At 43.1% G+C, this 24,044-nt stretch overlaps 1 protein-coding gene across 2 annotated transcripts; it reads left to right on the top strand.

Moving 5' to 3' along the window:
- Positions 1–289: 289 nt before the first annotated feature.
- LOC117392641 (sorting nexin-14-like) lies at positions 290–21,319 on the top strand. Of its 2 annotated transcripts, XM_055232434.1 has the most exons (30): positions 307–529; positions 612–760; positions 1,893–2,013; positions 2,118–2,191; positions 4,941–5,019; positions 5,099–5,142; positions 5,358–5,445; positions 6,859–6,943; positions 7,030–7,186; positions 7,278–7,353; positions 7,430–7,474; positions 8,116–8,196; positions 8,439–8,553; positions 9,021–9,176; positions 9,867–9,991; positions 10,086–10,144; positions 10,951–10,977; positions 11,715–11,847; positions 12,878–13,118; positions 13,206–13,289; positions 15,657–15,757; positions 16,185–16,296; positions 16,949–16,989; positions 17,361–17,480; positions 17,930–18,053; positions 18,399–18,563; positions 18,935–19,030; positions 19,253–19,344; positions 19,420–19,476; positions 21,162–21,311. In XM_055232434.1, exons 2-30 carry the CDS (start codon positions 624–626, stop codon positions 21,189–21,191), a joined length of 2,865 nt encoding a protein of 954 aa, XP_055088409.1. In that variant the 5' UTR covers positions 307–529; positions 612–623; the 3' UTR covers positions 21,192–21,311. The 2 variants fall into 2 exon arrangements, with proteins under 2 accessions (XP_033846647.1, XP_055088409.1); XM_033990756.2 differs by lacking the exon at positions 10,951–10,977 and having other exon boundaries at positions 290–529; positions 21,162–21,319.
- The last annotated feature ends 2,725 nt before the right edge of the window (positions 21,320–24,044 follow it).

The raw sequence follows: 24,044 nt of genomic DNA, 5'->3' as shown, positions 1-24,044 counted from the left end.
AAGTGTTAATAAATAAAATAATTTGGCTTGGCACAGAATTTTAGAATATGCACATGTGGACCTAAAATAGTGTAACATCGCTAAAATGGGTTAAAGAAGGCACTTTTGATCACCATGAAACATTTGTAGTATCTTTATTTTTCCAAAACAAAAGCGCAGTTTTCAGTTTAAAATATTAATTAAAAAAGACCCACGTTTTTACAAATACAGAATTGTTTATATATAAAATAAATAAAAGTATATATTTTCAAAGTAAATGAATAAACCACAAATATTCGGAAGTGCCTGTGCTATTTCCGGTGTAGATTAAAAACACTCGGCTCCTGTTGGAGTCTGCGCCACGGCTCCACGACTCTTACGCACGCACCAAACTCTCTAAAACTGCTCAGAAACATGGACGAAACGCTCTAAAACGACACTTTATTTGAGCCGAAGGCCTCAGGCGGCTCTGGCCTCAGCATGTGCCCGGCTCTGGAGCTTTTTGGCGTGTTAGAGACGGGACACAGCCGGTGTTAGCTGCTTCTGCTCGGTAAGCGCTTTAGGCTCGGGGTAGGTCCGAGGCGGGTAAAGTCGCGCTAAAGTCGTGTCTGGCGGTGTCTGTGTGTCTCCAGGGCCGAGGGACCATGGCCGGGCTGCTGCGGTACTTGGAGCCTGTGAGAAGTGCTCTGAAGCTGGACTTGTTAAAGGAGGCGACGCGGCAGTATCCAGTCTTCTGCTTCCTGCTGGGGACGCTGCTGTCACTCACAGTGCTGCTCAACAGGTGAGACATGCAGGACAGATACAAGCGAGACAGGCAGTTGTATAAGGACAGATACAGGTGAGACGTGCGTGAAAATGAAAATACGCTCTTTAAGTACAGTTTGCATTTGTTCTTGAGTTTTCAGACTTTTTTGTTAGTTTTGCTAATGTGTACCTTGTATCAATATGGTAACTGCTGAACATTTCACCAATAGAGATGCATGTAGAACACCCCTAGCGTGACATCATAGCAAAATATCAATAGTTTAACCTGAGCTGAGACAGACTGCAGATGTGTTGATCTGGTTAATGGTTAATATCTGTGCCTATCCGCATGAAACAGATCTGGTTTAGACCTGGTTTAGTTCTGAGTTAGTCCTAGTTTATTCCTTGTTTAGTCCTGGTTTAGTCTTGTTTTAGTCCTGATTGATTCCTTGTTTAGTCCTGGTTTAGTTCTGGTTTAGTCTTGTTTTTGTCTTGTTTTAGTCCTGGTTTAGTCCTTGTTTAGTCCTGGTTTAGTCTTGTTTTTGTCTCATTTTAGTCCTGGTTTAGTCTTGTTTTAGTCCTGATTTATTCCTTGTTTAGTCCTGGTTTAGTCTTGTTTTTGTCTTGTTTTAGTCCTGGTTTAGTTCTGGTTTAGTCTAATTTTTTGTCTTGTTTTAGTCCTGGTTTAGGCCTGGGTTAGTCTTGGTTTAGTCCTTGTTTAATCCTGGTTTAGTTCTGGTTTAGTCTTGTTTTAGTCTTGTTTTAGTCCTGGTTTAGTCCTGGTTTAGTCTTGTTTTAGTCTTGGTTTAGTCCTGGTCCATTTACAGTTAATATATCTGTAATTACTGGGCCTATTCACATGAAATAAGTTTAAATAAACAAAAGTAAAATGACCTCAGTTTAACAGGTCAAATGAGATCACATCTGCTTTGGAAGATAAATACTTGATTTCTGGATCATAATGAGCCACCAAAACAGAAGAGAAGTTTTGTTTATGTGGCCAGAGATTTGAGTGAATGATTCTGATACAGACGTAGTGATTGAACCTTCATGTCTCTGTCTCAGTCTCTTTCTCTCCTTGTCTCCGTTACATCCTGGTGTTGCCTCTTTAAAAACTTTAATGATCTTTGGTGTTTTCTTTTTCCGCATTGTGTTTGTGCTCCTCTCAGACACCTTCACGTCCTCATGGTGTTCTGGTCGTTTCTGGCTGGACTTGTGACGTTTTACTGCTCCCTGAGTAGGGACACACTTCTGCCCAGTGTGCTGTCCTCCCCCCGATCACGTCATGAGGTTAGTGTGACCCAGGGACAGTCATCCCTCTGCTTTCATTAAAGTAGATCAGTGATATTAAATGTTGAATACAAATCTGTATTATAACGTATCTGTTTCCTCAGCGTCAGGAGCAGGAGCTGTTCCCGTCGGGGCTCAGCTGTGCCGTCTGTGGGAAGAACAAGTGCAAGAGACACCGGTACTGCTCTGTGATAAGACTGTATACTATAAATATACACACGTGGACAAAATTGTCGTTGGTTAATGAAAGAAAAACTCACAATGGTCACAGAAATAATTGGAATCTGACAAAAGTAATAATAAATAAAAATTCTATGAAATTTAACCAATGAAAGTCAGACATTGCTTTTCAACCGTGCTTCAACAGAATTTTTTTTTTTTTTTTAAAGAAAAACCTCATGAAACAGGCCTGGACAAAAATGATGGTACCCTTAACTTAATATTTTGTCGCACAACCTTTTGAGGCGATCACTGCAATCAAACGATTCCTGTAACTGTCAATGAGATTTCTGTATGTCTCAGCAGTTATTTTGTCCACTCCTCATGAGCAAACTGTTCCAGTTGTCTCAGGTTTGAAGGGTGCCTTTTCCAGATGGCAGGTTTCAGCTCCATCCAAAGATGCTCAATAGGATTTAGGTCAGGGCTTATAGAAGGCCACTTTAGAATAGTCCAATGTTTTCCTCTTGTCCATTCTTGGGTGTTTTTAACTGTGTGTTTTGGGACATTGTCCTGTTGTAAGACACATGACCTGCGACTGAGACCAAGCTTTCTGATACTGGCCAGCACATTTCTCTCTAGAATCCCTTGATAGTCTTGAGATTTCATTGGACCTGCACAGATTCAAGACACCCTGTGCCAGATGCAGCAAAGCAGCCCCAGAACATAACAGAGCCTCCTCCATGTTTCACAGTAGGGACAGTGTTCTTTTCTTGATATGCTTAATTTTTCCGTCTGTGAACACAGAGCTGATGTGCCTTGGCAAATAGTTCCATTTTGTGGCTTGTCAACATGTAGTTTTGCAAATTCCAATCTTGCTTTTTTATGATTTGTTTTCAGCAATGGTGTCCTCTTTGGTCGTCTCCCATTAAGTCGACTTTGGCTCAAACGACGGATGGAGTGATCTGACACTAATGTTCCTTGAGCTTGAAGTTCACCTTTAATCTCTTTAGAAATTTATCTGGGCTCTTTTGTTACCATTCATATTATCCGTCTCTTTGATTTGTCATCAATTTTCCTCCTGTGGTCACGTCCATGGAGGTTGGCTACAGTCCCATGGATCTTAAAGTTCTGAATAATATGTGCAACTGTCGTCACAGGAACATCAAGCTGCTTGGAGATGGTCTTATAGCCTAATTTTCTTTCTAATCTCCTGAGACAACTCTTTCCTTTGCTTCCTCTGGTCCATCTTGAGTGTGGTACACACCATGTCACCAAACAGCACAGTGACGACCTGTAGCCCTATATATGGGTTCACTGACAAGACCACTTACAAGATTGTAGACACCTGTGATGCTAATTAGTGGACACACCTTGGATTAACATGTCCCTTGATCTCAGTGGTCACTATCTAAATCCCAGCACCTGCAGACAGTCATGACTCAGTGCTAGTGCAGCCTCTGCAGCTCAGTGAGTTAATTCTGGAGGTTCTTTCACATGAGGCCTGTCCATAAACTCAGAGATCTACTTGTATGTGTCTCTATCTGCAGGTGGACCAGGGGTCACCAACCTTTTTTAACCTGAGAGCTACTTTATGGGCACTGAGTCATACGAAGGGCTACCAGTTTGAGACGCTCTTCTGAAATAATACATTTTCTCTGTTTGCCTTTAGTTATACATTATTAATAATGATAAATGATCATCATCTATGTGAACACACTGATCATGTTACAAGACACTGATCACATTAATGATTTCTCAAAATAATTATCAACAATGAGCAAGGAGGGAAACAGATATCAGTATTCAGCACTTTAACTTTACTAATCTTAGTAATTGTTAAATTTCGAGATGACACTTACATCACTACATCTCATAGGAAAAGTGTCCCATTTTCACTATCCATTGACAAACTTTTTTAACAAAACATAAATAATATACATTGCACCATGTTTCATAAAGTTATCAATTATGTAATGTTAAAGAAAAATAAGCTTACATATTTTTAAATACATCTCGGTTGCGTTGTGGGACATTTTCACCGGTGTCGTGAAAAAGGCCTGTTGTTTACCCAAAGCTGCGTTTAGCTCTGGGCCTGTTCTGTCCATAGTGTGCGTCCCCGTGGGGAGTGCGTGTCCCTGTGGGTAGTTAGTGTGGAGTTTAGTGAGAGGTAGTGAAGTGTCCCTCCACATTGTGCCGCTTTGCCGTCACCACAGTCGCTCCGCAGATGAGATACGCTCAGGTTTCTTTTACAGTCTTAAATTGTTAAAGTGATCTCTTTATTTTCTACCATGTTTTGGAGTAAGAAACTGCATTCAGCGCATCTTCACAGCGCTCGCGAGTGGAGCACTGGTTTTGTCACACACACAATACTGACCTTTGAAGTGAGTAGGTCAAAGTTCACCTTAACTTATCTAAACTTCACTTATAATGAACATCTGCTTAAGATATTGTAATTTTTAAATCTATATAAACGCAAGGGTGATTAAAAAAAGCAACAGAATAAAATTAAATTTTAGATGCAGCTCATTAGTGAGTTGTGCTATTTTTAGAACCGGTCTGCGGGCGACTCATGTGGGGCTTGGGGGCGACATGGCACCCGCGGGCACAGGGCCGGTGACCCCTGCTCTGGACACACAGATTCAGATGTGAAAAACAGTAGATCACAGGTCACATGTCCTTTGATTTTTGTTTTATTGACTGAGCTAAACAAAACTTAATGACTTATTTCAAAAACTTTGTATTTAGTGGCATTTGTTTTTGTTCCTCAGGCCCACCCTCCGTCTGGAGAACCATCAACCCTGGTTAGATCTGAAGGTCCATTCTAAAGTGGACGCCTCCATTGCTGAGGTGAGGTCAGAGGTCACAGGGGTCAGGAAGGAACTGTCTGTGAGATTTAACCTGGTCCCTCTTTGTTCCTTCCTTGCAGATGTTTGAGCTTGTGCTGGAGAACTTTGTCTTCCCCTGGTACAGGTGAGACACTCTGTACCACACACAAGCACGCACATAGACACGCACAGACACATGCACGCATACAGACACACACGCCTGCAGACACACACAGACACATGCATAGACATGTACACATACACACTCACACAGGTGCACATACACTATAAACAGAGGCTGTAATGGTGTAGTGCCTCCCTGTGGCCGTGTGTCATACTACACTTTTCTGTGTATTTCAGGGACATCAGCACTGACCACGACTGTGTGGATGAAATCAGGACGACCTTTAGATTCTTTGCCTCGGTTCTGGTCCGCAGAGCGCAAAAGGTGACCCACGTTAAAACACTGGTTTTGTCTTTAAAAGGCCCATATATACTCTACTCTCTGATCTGTGTCCTAATGTTTCCTCATCACAAACAGACCTGCACACAAATTCTGCATATGTAGGTTGAGTTCTTTTCTCAAACACTCTGTTGCACGTTGCAATGTCATGGGTTAATACTACTGAACTAAAGGTAAAAAGAGCTGTTAACTTGAACACTACCACTTCATGACATCACAAGGTGGAACACAGCATTTTGAGCTTTAGAGATGTAGACAGACTAATCATAAAGTGTTACTCACACATGTGTGAATGAAACAAAACACAACTCCAGTATGATTCTGAGGAGGTAACAGCATTAGAACATGGCTTAAAGAGTCACTTTGTGTAATATAGGACCTTTAAGGCTGCACTATGGAACTTTTCCGGTGGAGGGTCTGCCATGTTCTTGTCTCTATGGAGATTTTATTGTCTTGCGTGGAATGTTTTACGTATGACATTAAACTTATATATGCATGGAGATATCAAGCAATGCCTCCATATCAAGTTACAGGCCAGATCTGTGGAGAGGCAAGGAGTTTGGATGTTTTGAGAAGATTTTTTTGCATATCTCTTGAGCAGATGTTTGGACGTTTTGAACAGAGCTGTTTGCATGTTTTAAGCAGATGATAGAATTTTTTGAGCAGATGTTTGGATATATTGAGCAGATGTTTAGATGTTTTCAGCAGATTTTTGGATATATTGAGCAGATGTTTGGATGTTTTGAGCAGATGTTTTGTGCAGATATTTCGATGTTATGAGCAGATGTTTTGTGCAGATGTTTGGATGTTTTGAGCAGATTTTTGGATGTTTTGAGCAGATGTTTGAATGTTTTGAGCACAGGTTTTGAGCAGATGTTTGGATGTTTTGTGCAGATGTTTTATGCAGATGTTTGGATGTTTTGAGCAGCTGTTTGGATGTTTTGAGCAGCTGTTTGGATGTTTCAAGCAGATGTTTGGATGTTTTGAGCAGATGTTTGGATGTTTTGAGTAGATGTTTGGACATTTTGATCAAATGTTTGGATGTTTTGAGCAGATGTTTTTAGCAGATGTTTGGATGTTTTGAGCAAAGGTTTTGAGCAGCTGTTTGGATGTTTTGAGCAAAGGTTTGGATGTTTTTAGCAGATGTTTGGATGTTTTTAGCAGATGTTTGGATGTTTTGTGCAGATGTTTGGATGTTTTGAGTAGATGTTTGAATGTTTTGAGCAGATATTTTATGCAGATGTTTGGATGTTTTGTGCAGATGTTTGGATGTTTTGAGCAGATATTTTATGCAGATGTTTGGATGGTTTGAGATATTTTATGCAGATGTTTGGATGGTTTGAGCAGATGTTTTTAGCAGATGTTTGGATGTTTTGAGCAGATGTTTGCTGGTTTCAGGTGGATGTACCAGCTGTGTTCGCAGATAAAGTGATGAAAGCTGCAATGAAGCACCTCGAGGTCGTCAACACAGCTAGAGATCGAGGTCTGAGACTAGACATGGACTAGACCGGGAATAGACCGGGACTAGATCGGGACAAGTAGTAGTAACATTAGTACTCTTGCACACAGTGAGCCGTGTAGAGGAGCTGCAGAGAGCTGCTCTGCTGGAGTACGGCTCTCACCTTCACATTGCCCTCCGCAGTCGCAGAGAGGAACTGCAGTACCTTCGGACACTCACTGAAATGCTCCTCCCCCACGTCCTCCCCCCCAAGGCTACGGTCTGTAGGTGAGCCCCCCCCCCTCCCGAATGCCCTCCCTGTGTGTCAGATGCCCTCCCTGTGTGTCAGGTGTGTCAATTGCCTTCCCTCTCTCTGCAGGTCTCTGTCTCTGCTGCTGAGGGAGGTGATGGCTGGATCAGTCATTCTTCCCACGATGGACTTCATGGCTGATCCGGTGAGGAGATCATTTTGTTCATGAGTTTCATAATGAGGTGACGTCTGTGTATTGACTCTGCTTGGTCTCTCCTCAGGACACGGTCAACCTCATGGTGCTTCTGTTTGTGGACGACACTCCGGTCAGTTTCACACCTCTTAATAAAATCTATTATTATTTTAAATCAGACCTATTCTTCAAACTGTTCTTTTCAGATCTTTATCCATGTTCTAGTCGTTTCTTCTCATTGAGCCTCTGAAGTTGTATTTGGAGTGATTCATGTTTGAGTAATCTTTAATCGACTATTTTCAAGACGCCATTTTGCCGATGTACCCACCTCCACCGGTACACGGCCACTGTGACATATGCACTTCCTTTTCCAGTTTTATTTTCTTAATTGGTGATACTTGTAGGATTCGTCAGAGTCGTGTAGTCATTTTGGCACAAATGAAAAGAAATCTGCTGCTCGCTATTGTGATGTGCAGCTGTCCATAGGGGGCGCCAACAGCATGCGGTGCTTTGTTGTGAGGACATTTACAGCGACATCAGCTCCCATTGGGCACCGCAGTTTTCTAACGTGGAAGTCAGTGGACTTGTTTCTTTTATGAAGTCGTTTTAGATGACTATTGTGATTTAAAATGTGTAAATTATAACATAATGATCCATGGGTGTCACGGATTATAATTATAGAGAGACACAAGCACAATAGGGCTGATTTAAGCCCTACATTTCTCTGCAGTGTTTAAATTTAACCCTAGTCCTGTGCTTCTCTCTGTGTCTCAGCCTGAAGCAGCCTCTGAGCCTCCTTCTCCTCTGGTGCCCTTTCTGCACAGATACGCCAGTGCCACAGACAAGAAGTCCTCCGTGAGTCTGATTCTTTTAACCTCTAAAACCTCAGTACAGAGAGCTGCTGTGGTGTCCTTGAGCACTTTCCCCTTCTCATCTGTGTCAATGTGAGAGTGGGATCTTAATCCTGTGTAACTGGAGACTGGTAAAAAGGCTCAGTTTGGCAGCCACATGTCGTGTTCTGCCCCAGGGAAGCTGTGGTAGTCTCTTGTGTGGTCTGTTCTCTGTGTGGTGGTGATGGTGATGATGTTTTTCTTCAGGTGCTGAAGTTGGAGCTGAAGCAGATCCGGGATCAGCAGGACCTTCTCTTCAGATTCATGAACTTCCTCAAACAAGAAGGAGCCGTTCATGTACTGCAGTTCTGCCTCACTGTGGGTATGTGTCATCTTACTGCTTCAGTTACTATTACTACTACTACAACTAGTACTACTGCTACTACGACTACTATTACTACTGCTACTACTACTACTACTACTACCACTACAACAACTACCACTACTACTACTGCTACTGCCACTGCTACTACTGTAGTTGTATGTCCCTTTCTCAGACAGAGCAGTATTTTGTATCATTTGTTGTGGTTCAGATCATATCTATAGACTCGTCCAACAGTTTTGTGGTGCATTACAAGCATTTGCGTGGTGTGTTTAGGCATTCGAGTGGTGCATTTGAGCATTTCTGTGGTGCATTTGGACGTTTGAATGGTGCATTTGGACATATGCGTGGTGCCTTTGGGTGTTTTTGTCCCAAGCAGCAGAGATGCATAGACAGACCGCAGACTCACAGCTCCTCTGTGACACCCTCGTGTTGTCATTTGGCTAGTGTTTGTTTGTTTATTCCAGAGGAGTTCAATGACCGCATCCTTCAGCCTGAGCTCTCAGACTCTCAGCTCCTCGCACTTCACTCTGAAGTGGTGCACATTTATGAGACATACTGTTTGGACGAGAGCATCGACAAGATCAGCTTTGACACATTCATCATCGAAGAGATACGAAAGAGTGAGTCCACATTTATACAGGGGTGTACAGGGGTTAGCACTGTTCCCTCACAGCAAGGAAGTTTCTCTAAGTATCATACATGATGTAAGTATCATACATGCTCTATCATGAGGCTTATGTCATATTAAGCCCCAGAGGTTTTGTTTATATGGTTTAAATAATATTGAAATCAGTTCTGCAAATCAACTTCTCAGAACTTTAACGATGTTGTAGTTGTTTCCACTATTTACTCCCCTAATGTTATATTTATATCTATGAGCTCTTATTTTCCATTTTGCCCATCAACTGCCACCGGTACATGTCCACTATGACGTACACGTCCTCTGTGACTTACGCACTTCATTCTCCAGTTTTATTTTCTTAATCAGTGATATTTGTAGGACTCAACAGCGTCACATAGTCATTTTGGTACAAATGAAAAAAAAGGGCTGCTCGCTAGTGTTTTGTGCAGCTATCCATGGGGGACACCAACAGTTTGCGGCACTTTGTTGTGATCATGTTTATGGCGACGTCAGCTCCCACTGGACAACACAATTTCCTAAAGCGGAAGTCGTTTCTTTTATTAAGTCGTTTTAGATTAATATTTTGATTTAAAATGTGTAATAATGATCCATGAGTGTCACAGATTATAACTACAGAGACACAAGCACAACAGGACTGATTTTAAATATTAAATCCTCATACCTCCAGTTGCCATGTCACCGTACACTGAGGTGGTGCGTTTGCAGAAGATGACGTGTCTGTTCGAGGCCTATGAGCATGTTCTGTCTCTGCTGGAGAATGTCTTCACCCCCATGTTCTGCCACAGCGACGAGGTAGGGCACCTGACACAATCTGGCACAGGGAGGGCATCTGACACACAAGTGGATGTATAATAAATCTATTTTGAAAGTTGTTTGTTATTTGCAGTATTTCCGACACCTGCTCCGAGGAGTCGAGTCTCCAACGAGGAACTCCAAAATCAGCAGGTTTGAACTTTAAATCTTTTTCAAAACTATTTCCATGGCGACAGTGACACTTCAGACAGTGACCCTCAGAGCTGTGGCCAATAAGCTGTAATAACGGACTAGAGAGACAGTCCCCATGGTAACTTGTAGTAAAGCATATCCAATTGCAGCAGACATGTTGTGAGTGCAGAATTCTGCTCAAGAACTCAAATTCCAGACACAGGGTCCAGGCTCATGGTCCAGACACAGGCAGGACGTCTGGACCATGGACCCAGGGGTCCAGGCCTTATAATACATTGTTGGAGTGCTCTGGGCCTCAGAGCTGGTTCTGATCATAGACTGTATAATAAAAGTGGACTAAGGGAGTGTGATGTCATTCATGGCGTTTGATTGCAACCAAATTAAGCTTATCGAGGGTAGTAGTTATATCGGCTAATCTATAGCTTAGCAACGAGGCTGTCAATCAATTTGTTGCTAATGTTAGCAGGAGCAGCCTCCGGGAAAGCAGGCACCTGATTTTTTTATTATTATTGTTCATATCTTGATTTTGGGACAAAATAGTGACATAAAACCTCTGGGATCTAGTAGAGCGGGTTAATACGAACATTTTAAGACCAAAATAATGAGCCTGACAGCAGCAACTGCAGAGAGAAGGGCCACAGTTTTACAGAGAAAATGAATTGCAACCAGAGCTCAAAGGAACCACTTCATGCCCATTTGGAACCTGGCGGCTAGTGCATTAGCTATGTCCATTTATACAGTCTATAATTCTGACCAGGGACAGAAAAGTTCAGGTTTAAATGTGTTTTTTGTGGCTGGTGTTTCAGAAGCTTCAGTTTTGATGAGAGCTGCAGGTGAGAGGCTCTTCAGGCGTGTTCTCTTCTTTAAAATGTTTAAGGTCATGTGATGTCCATGCAAACTGTATAAAGCATGTCCTCTGTGAATATAACGACAAGTTTAGCATGTTTCGGGTCATGTGATGTGCGTGTAAATGGTATGAAGCATGTCCCCTCTGGTTTATATTCACACTCAAACATGTTTCTAGAGCTCATGTTATGTAGGTGTAAATGTGTCATGTTTAGCCTGAGCTCATGCTGATTTCGGCTGTTTGCATTTCAGAGTCGCCTTGTCGTCACGCATCTTTTATAAACTTTAAACTTATTTTTGCTGTTTACATGTGACTCTTCTCCTGTCCAGATGTTTAAAGGAGCACTATGTCTCTTTTCTACTGTTGAATAAGTCTGCTTATTTCCATGGAAATTCACTGTTTTGTCAGGGGTGTTCTGCTTTATGACCATAAACCTACTCATTTAATATTTATTTCATTACAGATCATTTTATTGCTCAAAAAACATGCATTCTTGCTTTGAGTGGGGTCGCCTCTCTAAAGATTAGATATGTAACTTGTCCTTGTGGTGCATCACACTTGACTCCACAGACATAGTCAATTTAAACCCATGCTGTGGAACATTCCAGACAGAGCATTAACATCTCCATGGAGACAAGAAGCTGACATACCGTCCACCAGAAAAGTTGCACAGTACACCTTTAACACAAATAGAATGATCAGAGGATTTATTTTTTCCCTCAGAAATGCGTCGCGGCGTGGAGAGGCGTCGGGCATCAGTCGCATCGGCAGCAAAATCAAAGGCGTGTTCAAGAGCACCACACTAGAGGGCGCAATGCTGCCCCCCAGCGCCATGGCCGACCCCGACGACGATCTGGTCAGTGCCCACCATGGTGTCTGCTCCTGTGATGTTTTACTAAAGCTAGACAAGTTGCCATGGTAACCTAGAATAACAGACATCCTACGGCCATGTTGTGACTGTAAAGTACGACTCAAAGGCTCGTATTACTTAAGTCTCTGATCTGCCTCTAATGTTGTTTCCTCATCACAAACAGACCTGGCGTTGTGTTTGGTTTCATTCACACATGTTTAACACACAAATTCTGCATATAAGGTTGAGTTATTTTCTCAAACACTCTGTTCCACCTTGTGATGTCATGTGGTAATACAGGAAGTGATCCACTATGTTGTTAAACTCCACACACCTTCACTAGAATCATTTGGATAATTTCAGTTCTGGAATTGCCCAATTTTGACGTTACAGCTATTGTTTTAGCCTAATTTAAAATGCTTCATTCCTCAGCGCACCAACAGATATTACTAGAGGATTTGTAGTTCAGTCAGTTAAACTGAGGCAAAAAATAACTGTTAAAACTGACACTAAAAGACATTACATGGTGGAACAGAGCATTTTGAGCTTTGGAGATGTAGACAGTCTAATAATAAAGTGTTACTCAAACATGTGTGAATGAAACACAACACAACTCCAGTATGTTTTTGAGGAGGTAACAGCATTAGAACATGGATTAAAGCGAGTTCATTTTGTGTAATACGGGATTTTTAAGAGCTCATACAAGCTCACAGGGAGAGCACTTTTATAGCGATTTTAACTTTAAACTGACTTTTTATCTAATGTTCACATTCAAACATATTGAAGTGAAAAAAAGTTTTTTTTATTTTGCAATAAAAAGCCTCATGATGATTATTTTAAGGTAAGTCAAATAACTGTGGACATAGCGACAGCATAATGTAACATTAACTGTCCATCTACTGTCACTTGTTCAACACATATATATACATACATATTTGTCATCATCATCAAGTCTGCACAGACACAGCTCACTTCATTTACTTATTTATTTGTACATTAAGGCCTTAGTCCTGTTTTACTCCTGATGCCCTCCCAGGTAGAGGAGGCTACGATGGTCCAGGAGGGAGACTACCTGTCAGAGCCTCAGTCCTGGTCGGCTTCTGGCTCCGGTCTTGGGTGCAGTCCAGTTTTTGCATCTGGGTTGAATTCTGGGTCTGGGAGGAACCTGTCCGAGTGGAGCGCCTGGATCCCGTTCATCGATGTGATGGAAGACGAGGTCCGAAAGGAGAGAGTCCCAGCGTTCCTCATCCAAGTCCAACGAGACGACCGCAGAGGAGGTACGGACTGGACCAGGACTAGACCAGGACTAGACCAGGACAAAACTAGTCCTAGACTGGGGCTAAACTAGGTCTTCTCTGTTGCAGTGGGCCATGAGGCTGAGAGCTGGTGTGTTCTCAGGAGGTACATGGAGTTCTACGTTCTAGAGTCCAAGCTCACAGAGTTCCACGGTACTGATATTTCTACTGTAGTACTTTACTACTTCTATAGTACTTTACTTGATGTAGTACTTCTATTATAGTACTTGCACTGTAGTACTTTTCCTGTAGTACTTCTGTAGTATTGGCATACTGTATGTCTGTGTGCTGATGTCACAGTGTGTCTGTGTTCATGTGTGTACATGTAGCATGTATGTCCATGGCATTTTCATTTCACTCTTGGGGCAGCTGATGAGTACCGGCGGGCCAAACGTGCCGCGGCTCGGGCAGTCACAGAGGCAAAAACTCGGGGTTGGGAGGAGTTCGGGGAGGCCATGGAGGAGGACTATCGGACGGCCTCAAAGAGATTCTGGCAAACCATCCGACGCCTCAGGAGGGGGAAGCAGTGCTTCAACAACACTGTTTACAGTGCGGGTGGAGAGCTGCTGACTTCGACTGGGGATGTTGTCGGGCGGTGGAAGGAATACTTTGAGGATCTCCTCAATCCCACTGTCACGTCTTCCGAAGAGGAAGCAGAAACTGGGGACCCAGAGGCGGACTCGTCCATCACCCTGGCTGAAGTCACTGAGGTGGTTGGCAAGCTCCTCGGTGGCAAGGCTCCGGGGGTGGACGAGATCCGTCCTGAGTACCTCAAGTCTCTGGATGTTGTGGGGCTGTCTTGGCTGACACGTCTCTGCAACATCGCGTGGCGGTCGGGGACAGTGCCTGTGGAATGGCAGACCGGGGTGGTGGTCCCTCTGTATAAGAAGGGGGACCAGAGGGTGTGTTCCAATTACAGGGGAATCGCACTCCTCAGCCTTCCCGGTAAGGTCTATTCCAGGGTACTGGAGAGGAGAATCCGACCGATAGTCAAACCTCGGATTCAGGAGGAGCAGTGTGGTTTTCGTCCTGGTCGTGGAACACTGGACCAGCTCTATACTCTTCATCGGGTCCTCGAGGGCTCATGGGAGTATGCCCAACCAGTCCACATGTGTTTTGTGGATCTGGAGAAGGCATTCGACCGTGTCCCTCGTGGTGTCCTTTGGGGGGTGCTCTGGGAGTATGGGGTCCGGGGCTCTTTGCTAAGGGCTGTCCAGTCCCTGTATGACCGGAGCAGGAGCTGTGTTCGCATTGCCGGCAGTAAGTCAGACCTGTTCCCAGTGCATGTTGGACTCCGCCAGGGCTGCCCTTTGTCACCGGTTCTGTTCATTATATTTATGGACAGAATTTCTAGGCGCAGCCAGGGGCCGGAGGGGGCCTGGTTTGGGAACCACAGGATTTCATCTCTGCTGTTTGCAGATGATGTTGTCCTGATGGCTTCTTCGAGCCAGGACCTGCAGCAGGCACTGGGGCGGTTTGCAGCCGAGTGTGAAGCGGCTGGGATGAGAATCAGCTCCTCCAAATCCGAGGCCATGGTTCTCGACCGGAAAAAGGTGGTTTGCTCTCTCCGGGTGGGTGGTGAGTCTCTGCCCCAAGTGGAGGAGTTCAAGTATCTCGGGGTCTTGTTCACGAGTGAGGGAAGGATGGAGCGTGAGATTGACAGGCGGATCGGTGCAGCGTCTGCAGTGATGCGGTCGCTGTATCGGTCCGTTGTGGTAAAGAAGGAGCTGAGCCGGAAGGCGAAGCTCTCCATTTACCGGTCAATCTACGTTCCTACCCTCACCTATGGTCATGAGCTCTGGGTAATGACCGAAAGGACAAGATCGCGGATACAAGCGGCTGAAATGGGCTTCCTCCGCAGAGTGGCCGGGCGCACCCTTAGGGATAGGGTGAGGAGCTCGGTCACACGGGAGGAGCTCGGAGTAGAGCCGCTGCTCCTGCACGTTGAGAGGAACCAGCTGAGGTGGCTCGGGCATCTGCTCAGGATGCCTCCTGGACGCCTCCCTAGGGAGGTGTTCTGGGCATGTCCCACCGGGAGGAGGCCCCGGGGAAGACCCAGGACACGCTGGAGGGACTATGACTCTCGGCTGGCCTGGGAACGCCTTGGGGTCCCACCGGAGGAGCTGGAGGACGTGTCCGGGGTGAGGGAAGTCTGGGAGTCCCTGCTTAGACTGCTGCCCCCGCGACCCGGCCCCGGATAAGCGGAAGAAAATGGATGGATGGATGGATGGATGATATTTCTACTGTAGTACTTTACTACTTCTATAGTACTTTACTTGATGTAGTACTTCTATTATAGTACTTGCACTGTAGTACTTTTCCTGTAGTACTTCTGTAGTATTGGCATACTGTATGTCTGTGTGCTGATGTCACAGTGTGTCTGTGTTCATGTGTGTACATGTAGCATGTATGTCCATGGCATTTTCATTTCACTCTTGGGGATTAATAAAGCTGTCACTGTAGTCCTGTTACTGCTACTGTAGTACTGTGGTATTTACTTTGGTCCTGGTTCTGGTTCAGGCCCATTCCCAGACGCTCAGCTTCCCTCCAAAAGAATCCTGGGACCAAAGAACTATGAGTTTCTGGAGTCAAAGAGGCTGGAGTTTGAGGAGTACCTCCAGGTGAAAACATCTGCACTTTTATATGACACCAAAGAATCCCTGTGTCCACTAAAGCTGCACTATGGAACTGTTCCAGGTCAAGCAATTACATCTTATTAGAGACGAGTGGACCACAAAGTTCCACAGTGCACCTTTAAATAAATTCATACTTCATCATAATATGATGGTGGGGTTAAGGTTTATTTCGGACACTGTTTCATGTTTGTGTAAATGTTTGTATTCAGTCCTAAGCCTTAAATTAATGACATAATAATCTACAGAATCAAACATCCTAAGGCTTAATTTACCTTTTGGATATTTCATGATAAAGTACAGTGTAATGCATCAGCTATAAGGATGATAATAATAATAAGAAGAAGAATTGTAAAAATAATAATAATAATAATAATAATAATAATAATAATGTTTATTTCTTGTATATTGCCAGACCCTGCTGCGTGTCCCAGAGCTCAGTAACAGTCAGCTCCTGGCAGACTTCCTGTCTCCTCACAGCATCGAGTCACAGTTCACCGACAAAATGATCCCCGACGTCAACCTGGGTATCACCGTTTCATAATGATTCACTTAAGTGTTTGACACTGGAGTTAGGTTTATTATGACTTTAAAATCATTCTAAACATTTTAGATTAACTTGGGTTTTGATAATCATGCTGGGGGTGTTCTACATGTATGTGTATGGCAGAATGTTCAGCAGTTACCATGGCGACACAATGCACACATTAGCAAACACTGACAGTGAAGTTTTAAGATAATGTGAAAACTTGAAAAAATCCAAATAGTATTTAAAGAGTGCATTTTCATTTTCCTGTGATCAATCGCCGCGTTCATGGTCTTGTTTAGGCGTTTGATTTTTCACAAAAAGGAGAGAGTGACTCACTGAAAAACTGTTGGCTAATGCTAATGCTAATGCTAGCTAGCTTGTGACTGTAACGTTATTTGAGACGGACTTGTTTAATAGCACAAATCTGCTCTTGTGTTGTAGTTCAGATAAGTCAGTACTTTATACTCGGATTGTGTTGAAACAAAGGTCAAAGGTTAAAATCTAATACGCTTCAGACAGAGCAGTGCCTACAGTTAGCTGCACACCCCCAGAGAATGTGATGGCATCAGCTGCACAGGATCAATAAAGTAATGAAACTACTTTAAACAGTTTTATGTTTATTGAGCTAAATGTCATGTGATTCTCCACAGGCAAAATCTTCAAGTCTGTTCCTGGAAAACTCATGAAAGAGGTGAGACAGTTACACCAGATGCCCTCCCATCCTCCCTCCCCTCCTTCTGTGTGTCAGATGCCCTCCCATCCTCCTGTATCTGTGTTAGATGTGTGTCAGATTATGTCAGATGCCCTCCCATCCTCCTCTATCTGTGTTAGATGTGTGTCAGATTATGTCAGATGCCCTCCCATCCTCCTGTATCTGTGTTAGATGTGTGTCTGATTATGTCAGATGCCCTCCCATCCTCCTGTATCTGTGTTAAATGTGTGTCAGATTATGTCAGATGCCCTCCCATCCTCCTGTATCTGTGTTAAATGTGTGTCAGATTATGTTAGATGCCCTCCCTGTGTGTCAAATTGAGTCAGATGCCCTCCCTCTTGTGTCCACAGAAGGGGCAGAACCTGGAGCCATTCATTCAGTCGTTTTTTAACTCGTGTGAATCTCCCAAACCCAAACCAAGCCGCAACGAACTCACTGTGCTCAGCCCCACAGCACACACCGAAAAGAAGGTACAAATACTACTGCAAATACACACAGCACTTTTACTACAGAGACTGAGACAGAGGTACCTTAACATGTTCCAAAGACCAGTCCAAATGTGCTTGGATGATGAAAGATACTTTTAATGAAACATATTACGCATGTGTGTAAAATAAACAGTGTTTCCATGTGCTCATCATGATCTCAATGGTATTTAGAGTCACCTCGTGTTTCAGTGATCCTGTAGTGGCAGAGAAAATTCCTGCTTTCACCTAAATATTCTGACTGGTTACACATGCAGATAAAAAATGTCACATTTTCAACAATAAAAACACATATTTGAAATCAGTTCTGTGGTGCTTAGGCTCATGTACGAGAGCTGTCCACACCGGCAGCGTTTCCTAAAGGTTTAAAATAATGGTTGTTGGAGGGTCAGATACATCTAGTCATGTTTCCGGTTTCTTTCTGGTGTTTTTAGCTGTTCACACCTCTGTACCAAAACAACGCCAACCTTTGTGACCTCTCAGACAGGAAGTGCCCTCAGAACTACTTCCTGGAGCAGCAGCGTCTTCATGGCATGTTTGACTACATGATGTTTGTGGGTGAGTCACTACCGCAAGAACCTCCTTCACTTTCACTTTCATTTTGATGTCTTTTTTTTTTAACAGTGGATCAATTAAAGATTCTTAAAAACAAACCTACAGTCATGAAGGACAACTTCATACACTTCCAGGCAGTGAGGGAAAGTAGTAAAATTAGTGAAAGGTGCGCTTGCTAAAAGTGTACAGAAATACAAAAAGTACAAAAACAAGTCTAAATGTAAAATGCCTTCATCGATAATAGACCTGAGCAGTAGTAATGAGGCCTTTTACACTCATAAGAGAGGGCCTTGGAGCTTTGTATTTTTGTATAAGCCCTCATTTCAGTTTGAACCTGTTCTGTTTCAGCGCGAGTGCTGTTCCGTGTCCCTGCCTCCTTACATCACTTCCTGTGCGCTCTGCGGATCGTGGCAAAGCGTTCGTTTGAAGCATACCTGGATCAGCTGATGCACCAGAAACTGACACAGATCCTGCAGGAACATCGCCTGGTGTCTCTAATCACACAGCTCCGAGGTCTGCTCCCGTCTGCTCCCGTCTGCTCCCGTCTGCTCCCGTCTGCTCCCGTCTGCTCCCGTCTGCTCCCGTCTGCTCCCCTCTGCTCCCCTCTGCTCCCGTCTGCTCCCGTCTGCTCCCCTCTGCTCCCCTGGCTCTGCTCCTCTGGCTCTGCTCCTCTGGCTCTGCTCCTCTGGCTCTGCTCCTCTGGCTCTGCTCTTCTGGCTCTGCTCCTCTGGCTCTGCTCCTCTGGCTCTGCTCTTCTGGCTCTGCTCTTCTGGTTCTGCTCTTCTGGCTCTGCTCCTCTGGCTCTGCTCTTCTGGCTCTGCTCCTCCTCTGCTCATGTGGCCCTGCTCCTCCGCTCCTCAGGGCTGAATGTGTTTTATGTTTAGATGCAGTGTTCTGTGAGGACTCTGAGGAGAGGAGTGCTGAGGACAAACAGCTCCGAGCAAAGCAGACGTTTGAGGAGATGATGAGCTATCTGCCAGGTGTGTCTCACTTTGCACTTCTCACACTAATATGATCTGGAATAGAGCCACTGGTCTGATTTTAACTTGCGTTAGCCCAACTTTAGGTTTAGTCCTGATTTAGTCCTGGTGTCATGCTGGTGTCGTGCTGCTTTAGTCCTGGTTTGGTCCTGGTTTGGTCCTGGTTTGGTCCTGATTCGGTCCTGATTCGGTCCTGGTTTAGTCCTGGTTTGTGTTTTTCAGATTTCGTGTCTAAACTCATCGGAGAGGAGGCCAAGTATGAAGGAGTGCGTCTTCTGTTCGACACGATTCAGCAGCCACTCCTCAACAAACAGGTCTCACAAACGTGGACTTTAGTTTCATTGTTTAAAAAAAAAAAATCACTGAGTTTAAATCCTGTCTTTGTTCAGATGACGTACGTACTGTTGGACATAGCTGTGCAGGAGCTGTTCCCTGAGCTCAGCAAGGTCAGTTTCCTCCAGCTCCCAAATTGTTCCACCATAGACTGTAAATATTAGTGCACCGCTGCGTCCAATTGTATTTACAGGAAGTGATCATGGGCGTTATTCAGCTCCATCAACGCTGGCTCCAATTCACTTTTCTATGTAAAAAGCGTGGCCCCTCTCTCTGTAACTGCTACTGTCTAGCTCATCATTCTGACTGACTGAAAATGTTGGTTTTAACCCGCTCCACATGATCCTGGGGTTTTAATTCACTGTTTTGTCCTCAAATTAAGACATGAACATCAATAATCCTCAAGGTGAATTCCTTGGACTTGTAAGGTGTACATTTCTAATGTGCCCAAACATGATTTACAAAAGACTGAATGACACACAGTACTGGACCTTCTTTTATGACAAATGTGAAGATGCAACACCACCTTTGAAAAGGTCAATGCTGTCATGTTCTACTGTACCACAAGAGGGCGCCAAAATGACATATTTAGGACATGAGGTTTTTTAACACAAGATACTAGAGGAGTCAAAGGAGAGATTCTAAGCCAAACCACTTGAAAGTGCATCTGACAGGTGTTAGTGTTTTTCTGGTTCTGACTGGGTTTGGTGAATAGAACCTGTGCTACATATTTATCACAGTTTTACATCATTTTCTAGCAGTTTGTGGAAATAAAAGTTGAAGAAACATCTGAACCTCCAGAGTATTTGTGAGTTATAAAACAGAAGTCCAAACATCCATGAAGTATTTGTGAGTTGTAAAACAGAATCCCCCTGCCTCTGTCATCAGCATGAAAACTCAAAATACAGACACAGTTTAGGCTCAAACACTGACACTTTAAACCTGCATTTCACTAAAGCTGTTTGATTTGTATGAGTCTAATCAGAAATATTGTTTCATTTAGACTCGTTTTAGACATGTTTTGGTCCTTGTTTACATTGTGGTTGCTACGTAACAGTTGAATGGAATCACCTCTGCATATGCCATATCTTCTGCCCGTAACACTCAAACTTCACCAGGCGATATCCTGTGTTTTAATGAAATGAGTCTGACCTGTTATATGCTCTGAAAGCTCAGACTGTTTTTATGTTTGTGTCTCATTTCTGTTTTTTCAAATGGAAACACAGGGATCAGGAGTTTGGATCATTGAAACCTAATATCAGTCATCACTGTATTTCAGATCACCACATTCTGTAGTCCAATAATATTTAACACGGGTGGAGCAGATAAGGTGAATCTTGTTCAAACTCAGATGTGTTGTTGTAACACAGTGAGTTCTTGGCTCTAGTCTCTAATAGAAATGATCAGGTTCAACATTTGTGAATTTACCTTTTGGATATCATGGTAAAGTCCAGTTTAATCAATAATACTTTGCAGCTGATGTGACCAACATTTTCTGGGGTTGTGATGCTAACTGTAGGCACTGCTCTGTCTGAAGATTTATTACTCAAGTTAGACTTTAATCTGAGCTTTATTTGAACACAATCTGAACATAAAAAACTGATTTACAACAGTTGAGATGATTTGTGCTGTTGAACAAGTTCCTCTCAAATCACATTACAACAATTTTAGCCTAGAATCTGGACACAAGCGACTGGGCCCTCTTCTAAATATAATAGTCAGATGTTCTTAGTGTGTTTTGGGGACATGAACTGTTCATTTGAAAACTCATTGAGTGTAAATGTTGTTTATGTTTCAGGTTCCTGTTGGAGAGGCCTTCGTCGTTTGACCTCTTCCTGTTTATTGAAAAGTGCAATACTCTACTTTCCCCGTCAGATCCTGTGTTATTATGAGACATTTGTCTGAATCATGAAAACACTACACTTTACACTTTATATTAAATCATTTATTCTCCTAAACTCCACTGTCTCTGTCTCATCTGAATGTCGAGTCTAGAGATTCACACTCTTTTCAGGTCCAATACTAATTCTCACTATGGCTTTAAATATTTGTCGATCCCTGATACCGGACTAAAAGGAACTTAACTGACCGATATTCAATGCCAGTATCAGTATGGCCGCATCCCTAGTAGAGTCCTCCTCAGAAACACTGAAGACTGAATCCTCCAAGAAGGCGATTGAAATACAGAAATGCGTCCACAGAACTTTAAAAATGGGACGAGGGGGCCTTTTTACTCTCACGCACGTGGGATACTGTCCTGAAGAAGTCGGATTCCAGATGGCGCTGTCGTCCTGCCCCCGGGAAGATGGTGCCAAAACCTGTTTAAATCAGCCAGTGGACACGTCACAGCAGCATTACATGACCACTCTGAGGCGCTAGTGAGCAGTGCAAACTGGTCAGGAATGAAAACAAACTAAACCTTGGTCTGGAAAAACCATCTATTCAAATAAATAAAGGGCAGACCAGATGAAGCTGGACCATTGGACCTGGACTTCAGTGTCATTCATACTGCACATGTAGGATGCATTCACACTTAACATGTTTTGGTCCTGGTTTGAGCCCAGTTTAGGCTTGGTTTAGTCTGAGTCTAGTCCAGGTTAACTTCCAGTTTGGTTCCAGTTATGATGTCATGTGGTAATACAAGAAGTGCTCTACTGTGTTTTTTTAATCTCCATACATCTTCACTCGAGTCATTTGGATGATTTCAGCCCTGGAATTGTCAAGCTCTACTGAACTAAAGGTAAAAGGAGCAGTTAACTTGAAAACTACCACTACGTGACAATCACAAAGCCAAGAACCAAGTCCTTAGCTGAACCCGAGTTGAAATGCCTGGAAATCCTTGTCATCACGACGACAATATGTTTCCGAAGTCATATACAAAACCAGAGCATAGTGATTCAAAACGGAAAGAGCCTTACCATGTGTGAAGGCTCTGTCCCATCCTCGAGGAAAGCCTTTGCTGTCTTATCTGTACTCAGGTGTAAAAGTGAATTATCTCATGTGTGTGAACAAAAGTTATTCTGCTTTGAAATGTGTATAAACACTCAGAGCTCAGATGCTCAGGGGGAGACTAAGGACCAGGGGGAGAGATGCTCTAGGAGAGACTCAGAGTCTGTGTCCAGGGCAGGTCTGGGCCCTGTCCATAACAACAAACCATTTTTGTATTTTATAACTCACCGGGCTTCACAAATGGATTACTTTTCATCTAGAATTGTATTTTTTTCCACAACAATAATGGTGTCAGAAGAGTAGGATCTACGAGTAGGATCCACGAGTGGTCGTTCAGGTTTCTGTCCTGATGCTTGGAGCTTTTAAAAAAGAACATGGATGGACATTGGTTTCTGAACTGGATCACTACTGCTGGATTTGAACAAGTTTTACTTGGTGAACTTTTGCAAAACAGTTCACCAGACATTATTGAATTTTAAAAGGAAATCTTTATCTACATTGATGTGTAAATCAAAGGACAATGTATTTTCGAAATGCAAAATCCTTTACTGGAATTCTTTAAACATACCCAACAGCCTTAGTTTCTGTTCCTATACCATTTTTGATTCATCTCACAAAAGATAAAATTCCCATATTTCAATTAATTGATTGGACTTTTTCAGTCTTTTTGACTCCAAACTCTCATGTGTGTACCACCATGCTGCTCTAACACCAAGATGCAGATACAATTACAGTAACAATGACCCTGATTTCCTCACTTTTGGGACACAGATGTTAGATGCTCATCCTTTTAAGTCACTGAAGCTCCTCTCTTGACTAAGCTGTGAGACACTGTGTAAAGGTGAACATGTTTTCCTGCACTTTGCTTTATATAATATCTCGTATTGGGACCTACTTGAAGTTATTCTCCAGAGTGAGGTTTAGGAGTCAGTACGGCTAACTACTCAACAGTCATTGCCCCTCTAGTTGTAACTAGTTAGTAAACAGTCAAACAGGCGGAAGTCCCTGTTATTTAGCAAACAGTCACTAGTTGAAACTCCTATCTAGGGTTACTAACTGGTAAAATGCAAAAGGGTGAGAGTCCCTGTGTAGTTGAGTGTAAGAACAGATAAACTTTTCTCATGAGTCTCTCATAGTTTTTTTTAAGTGGAAGAACATTTTGTGGCTGACTAAATACTTTTTGCCCCAATGTGTGTGTGTGTGTGGGTGTGTGTGTGTGTGTATGTATGTATGTATGTATGTAGGTGTGTGTGTGTGTGTATGTATGTATGTATGTATGTAGGTGTGTATGTGTGTGTGTGGGTGTGTGTGTGTGTGTGTATGTAGGGGTGTGTGTGTGTATGTATGTATGTATGTATATATACACACACACATATATATATATACACACACACACACGCATATTTTGCTTTGTGTTTTTGCCTCACCATCACTGCCATGATTTTAATGACATCTTTATATGCTCCTATGAAATAATCACACACTAACAGCACTAACAACTAACCAATAACAGTTTTGTGCTTCACAAAATGTTTCTTTCAGAATTGCAATTTAACCAAAGTGTTCTCTTACAGCAGAGACTAAGCCAGCACAGATGCCAGCTCTGAACTAAATTGACACTTGTATATATACACATATATGTATAAGTGTGTCAAAGGGGGGAATATTACAAAATTTGGTATAGTTTTTCAAAACTGAATTGTGTGAAAACAGTTGTTATCATTTACAGACT

Source organism: Periophthalmus magnuspinnatus, chromosome 24 (assembly GCF_009829125.3).
Source record: "Periophthalmus magnuspinnatus isolate fPerMag1 chromosome 24, fPerMag1.2.pri, whole genome shotgun sequence".
NCBI lineage: Eukaryota > Metazoa > Chordata > Actinopteri > Gobiiformes > Gobiidae > Periophthalmus > Periophthalmus magnuspinnatus.
The sequence above is the reverse complement of the archived record's forward strand: the minus strand, read 5'-3'. Positions and strand labels throughout refer to the sequence as shown.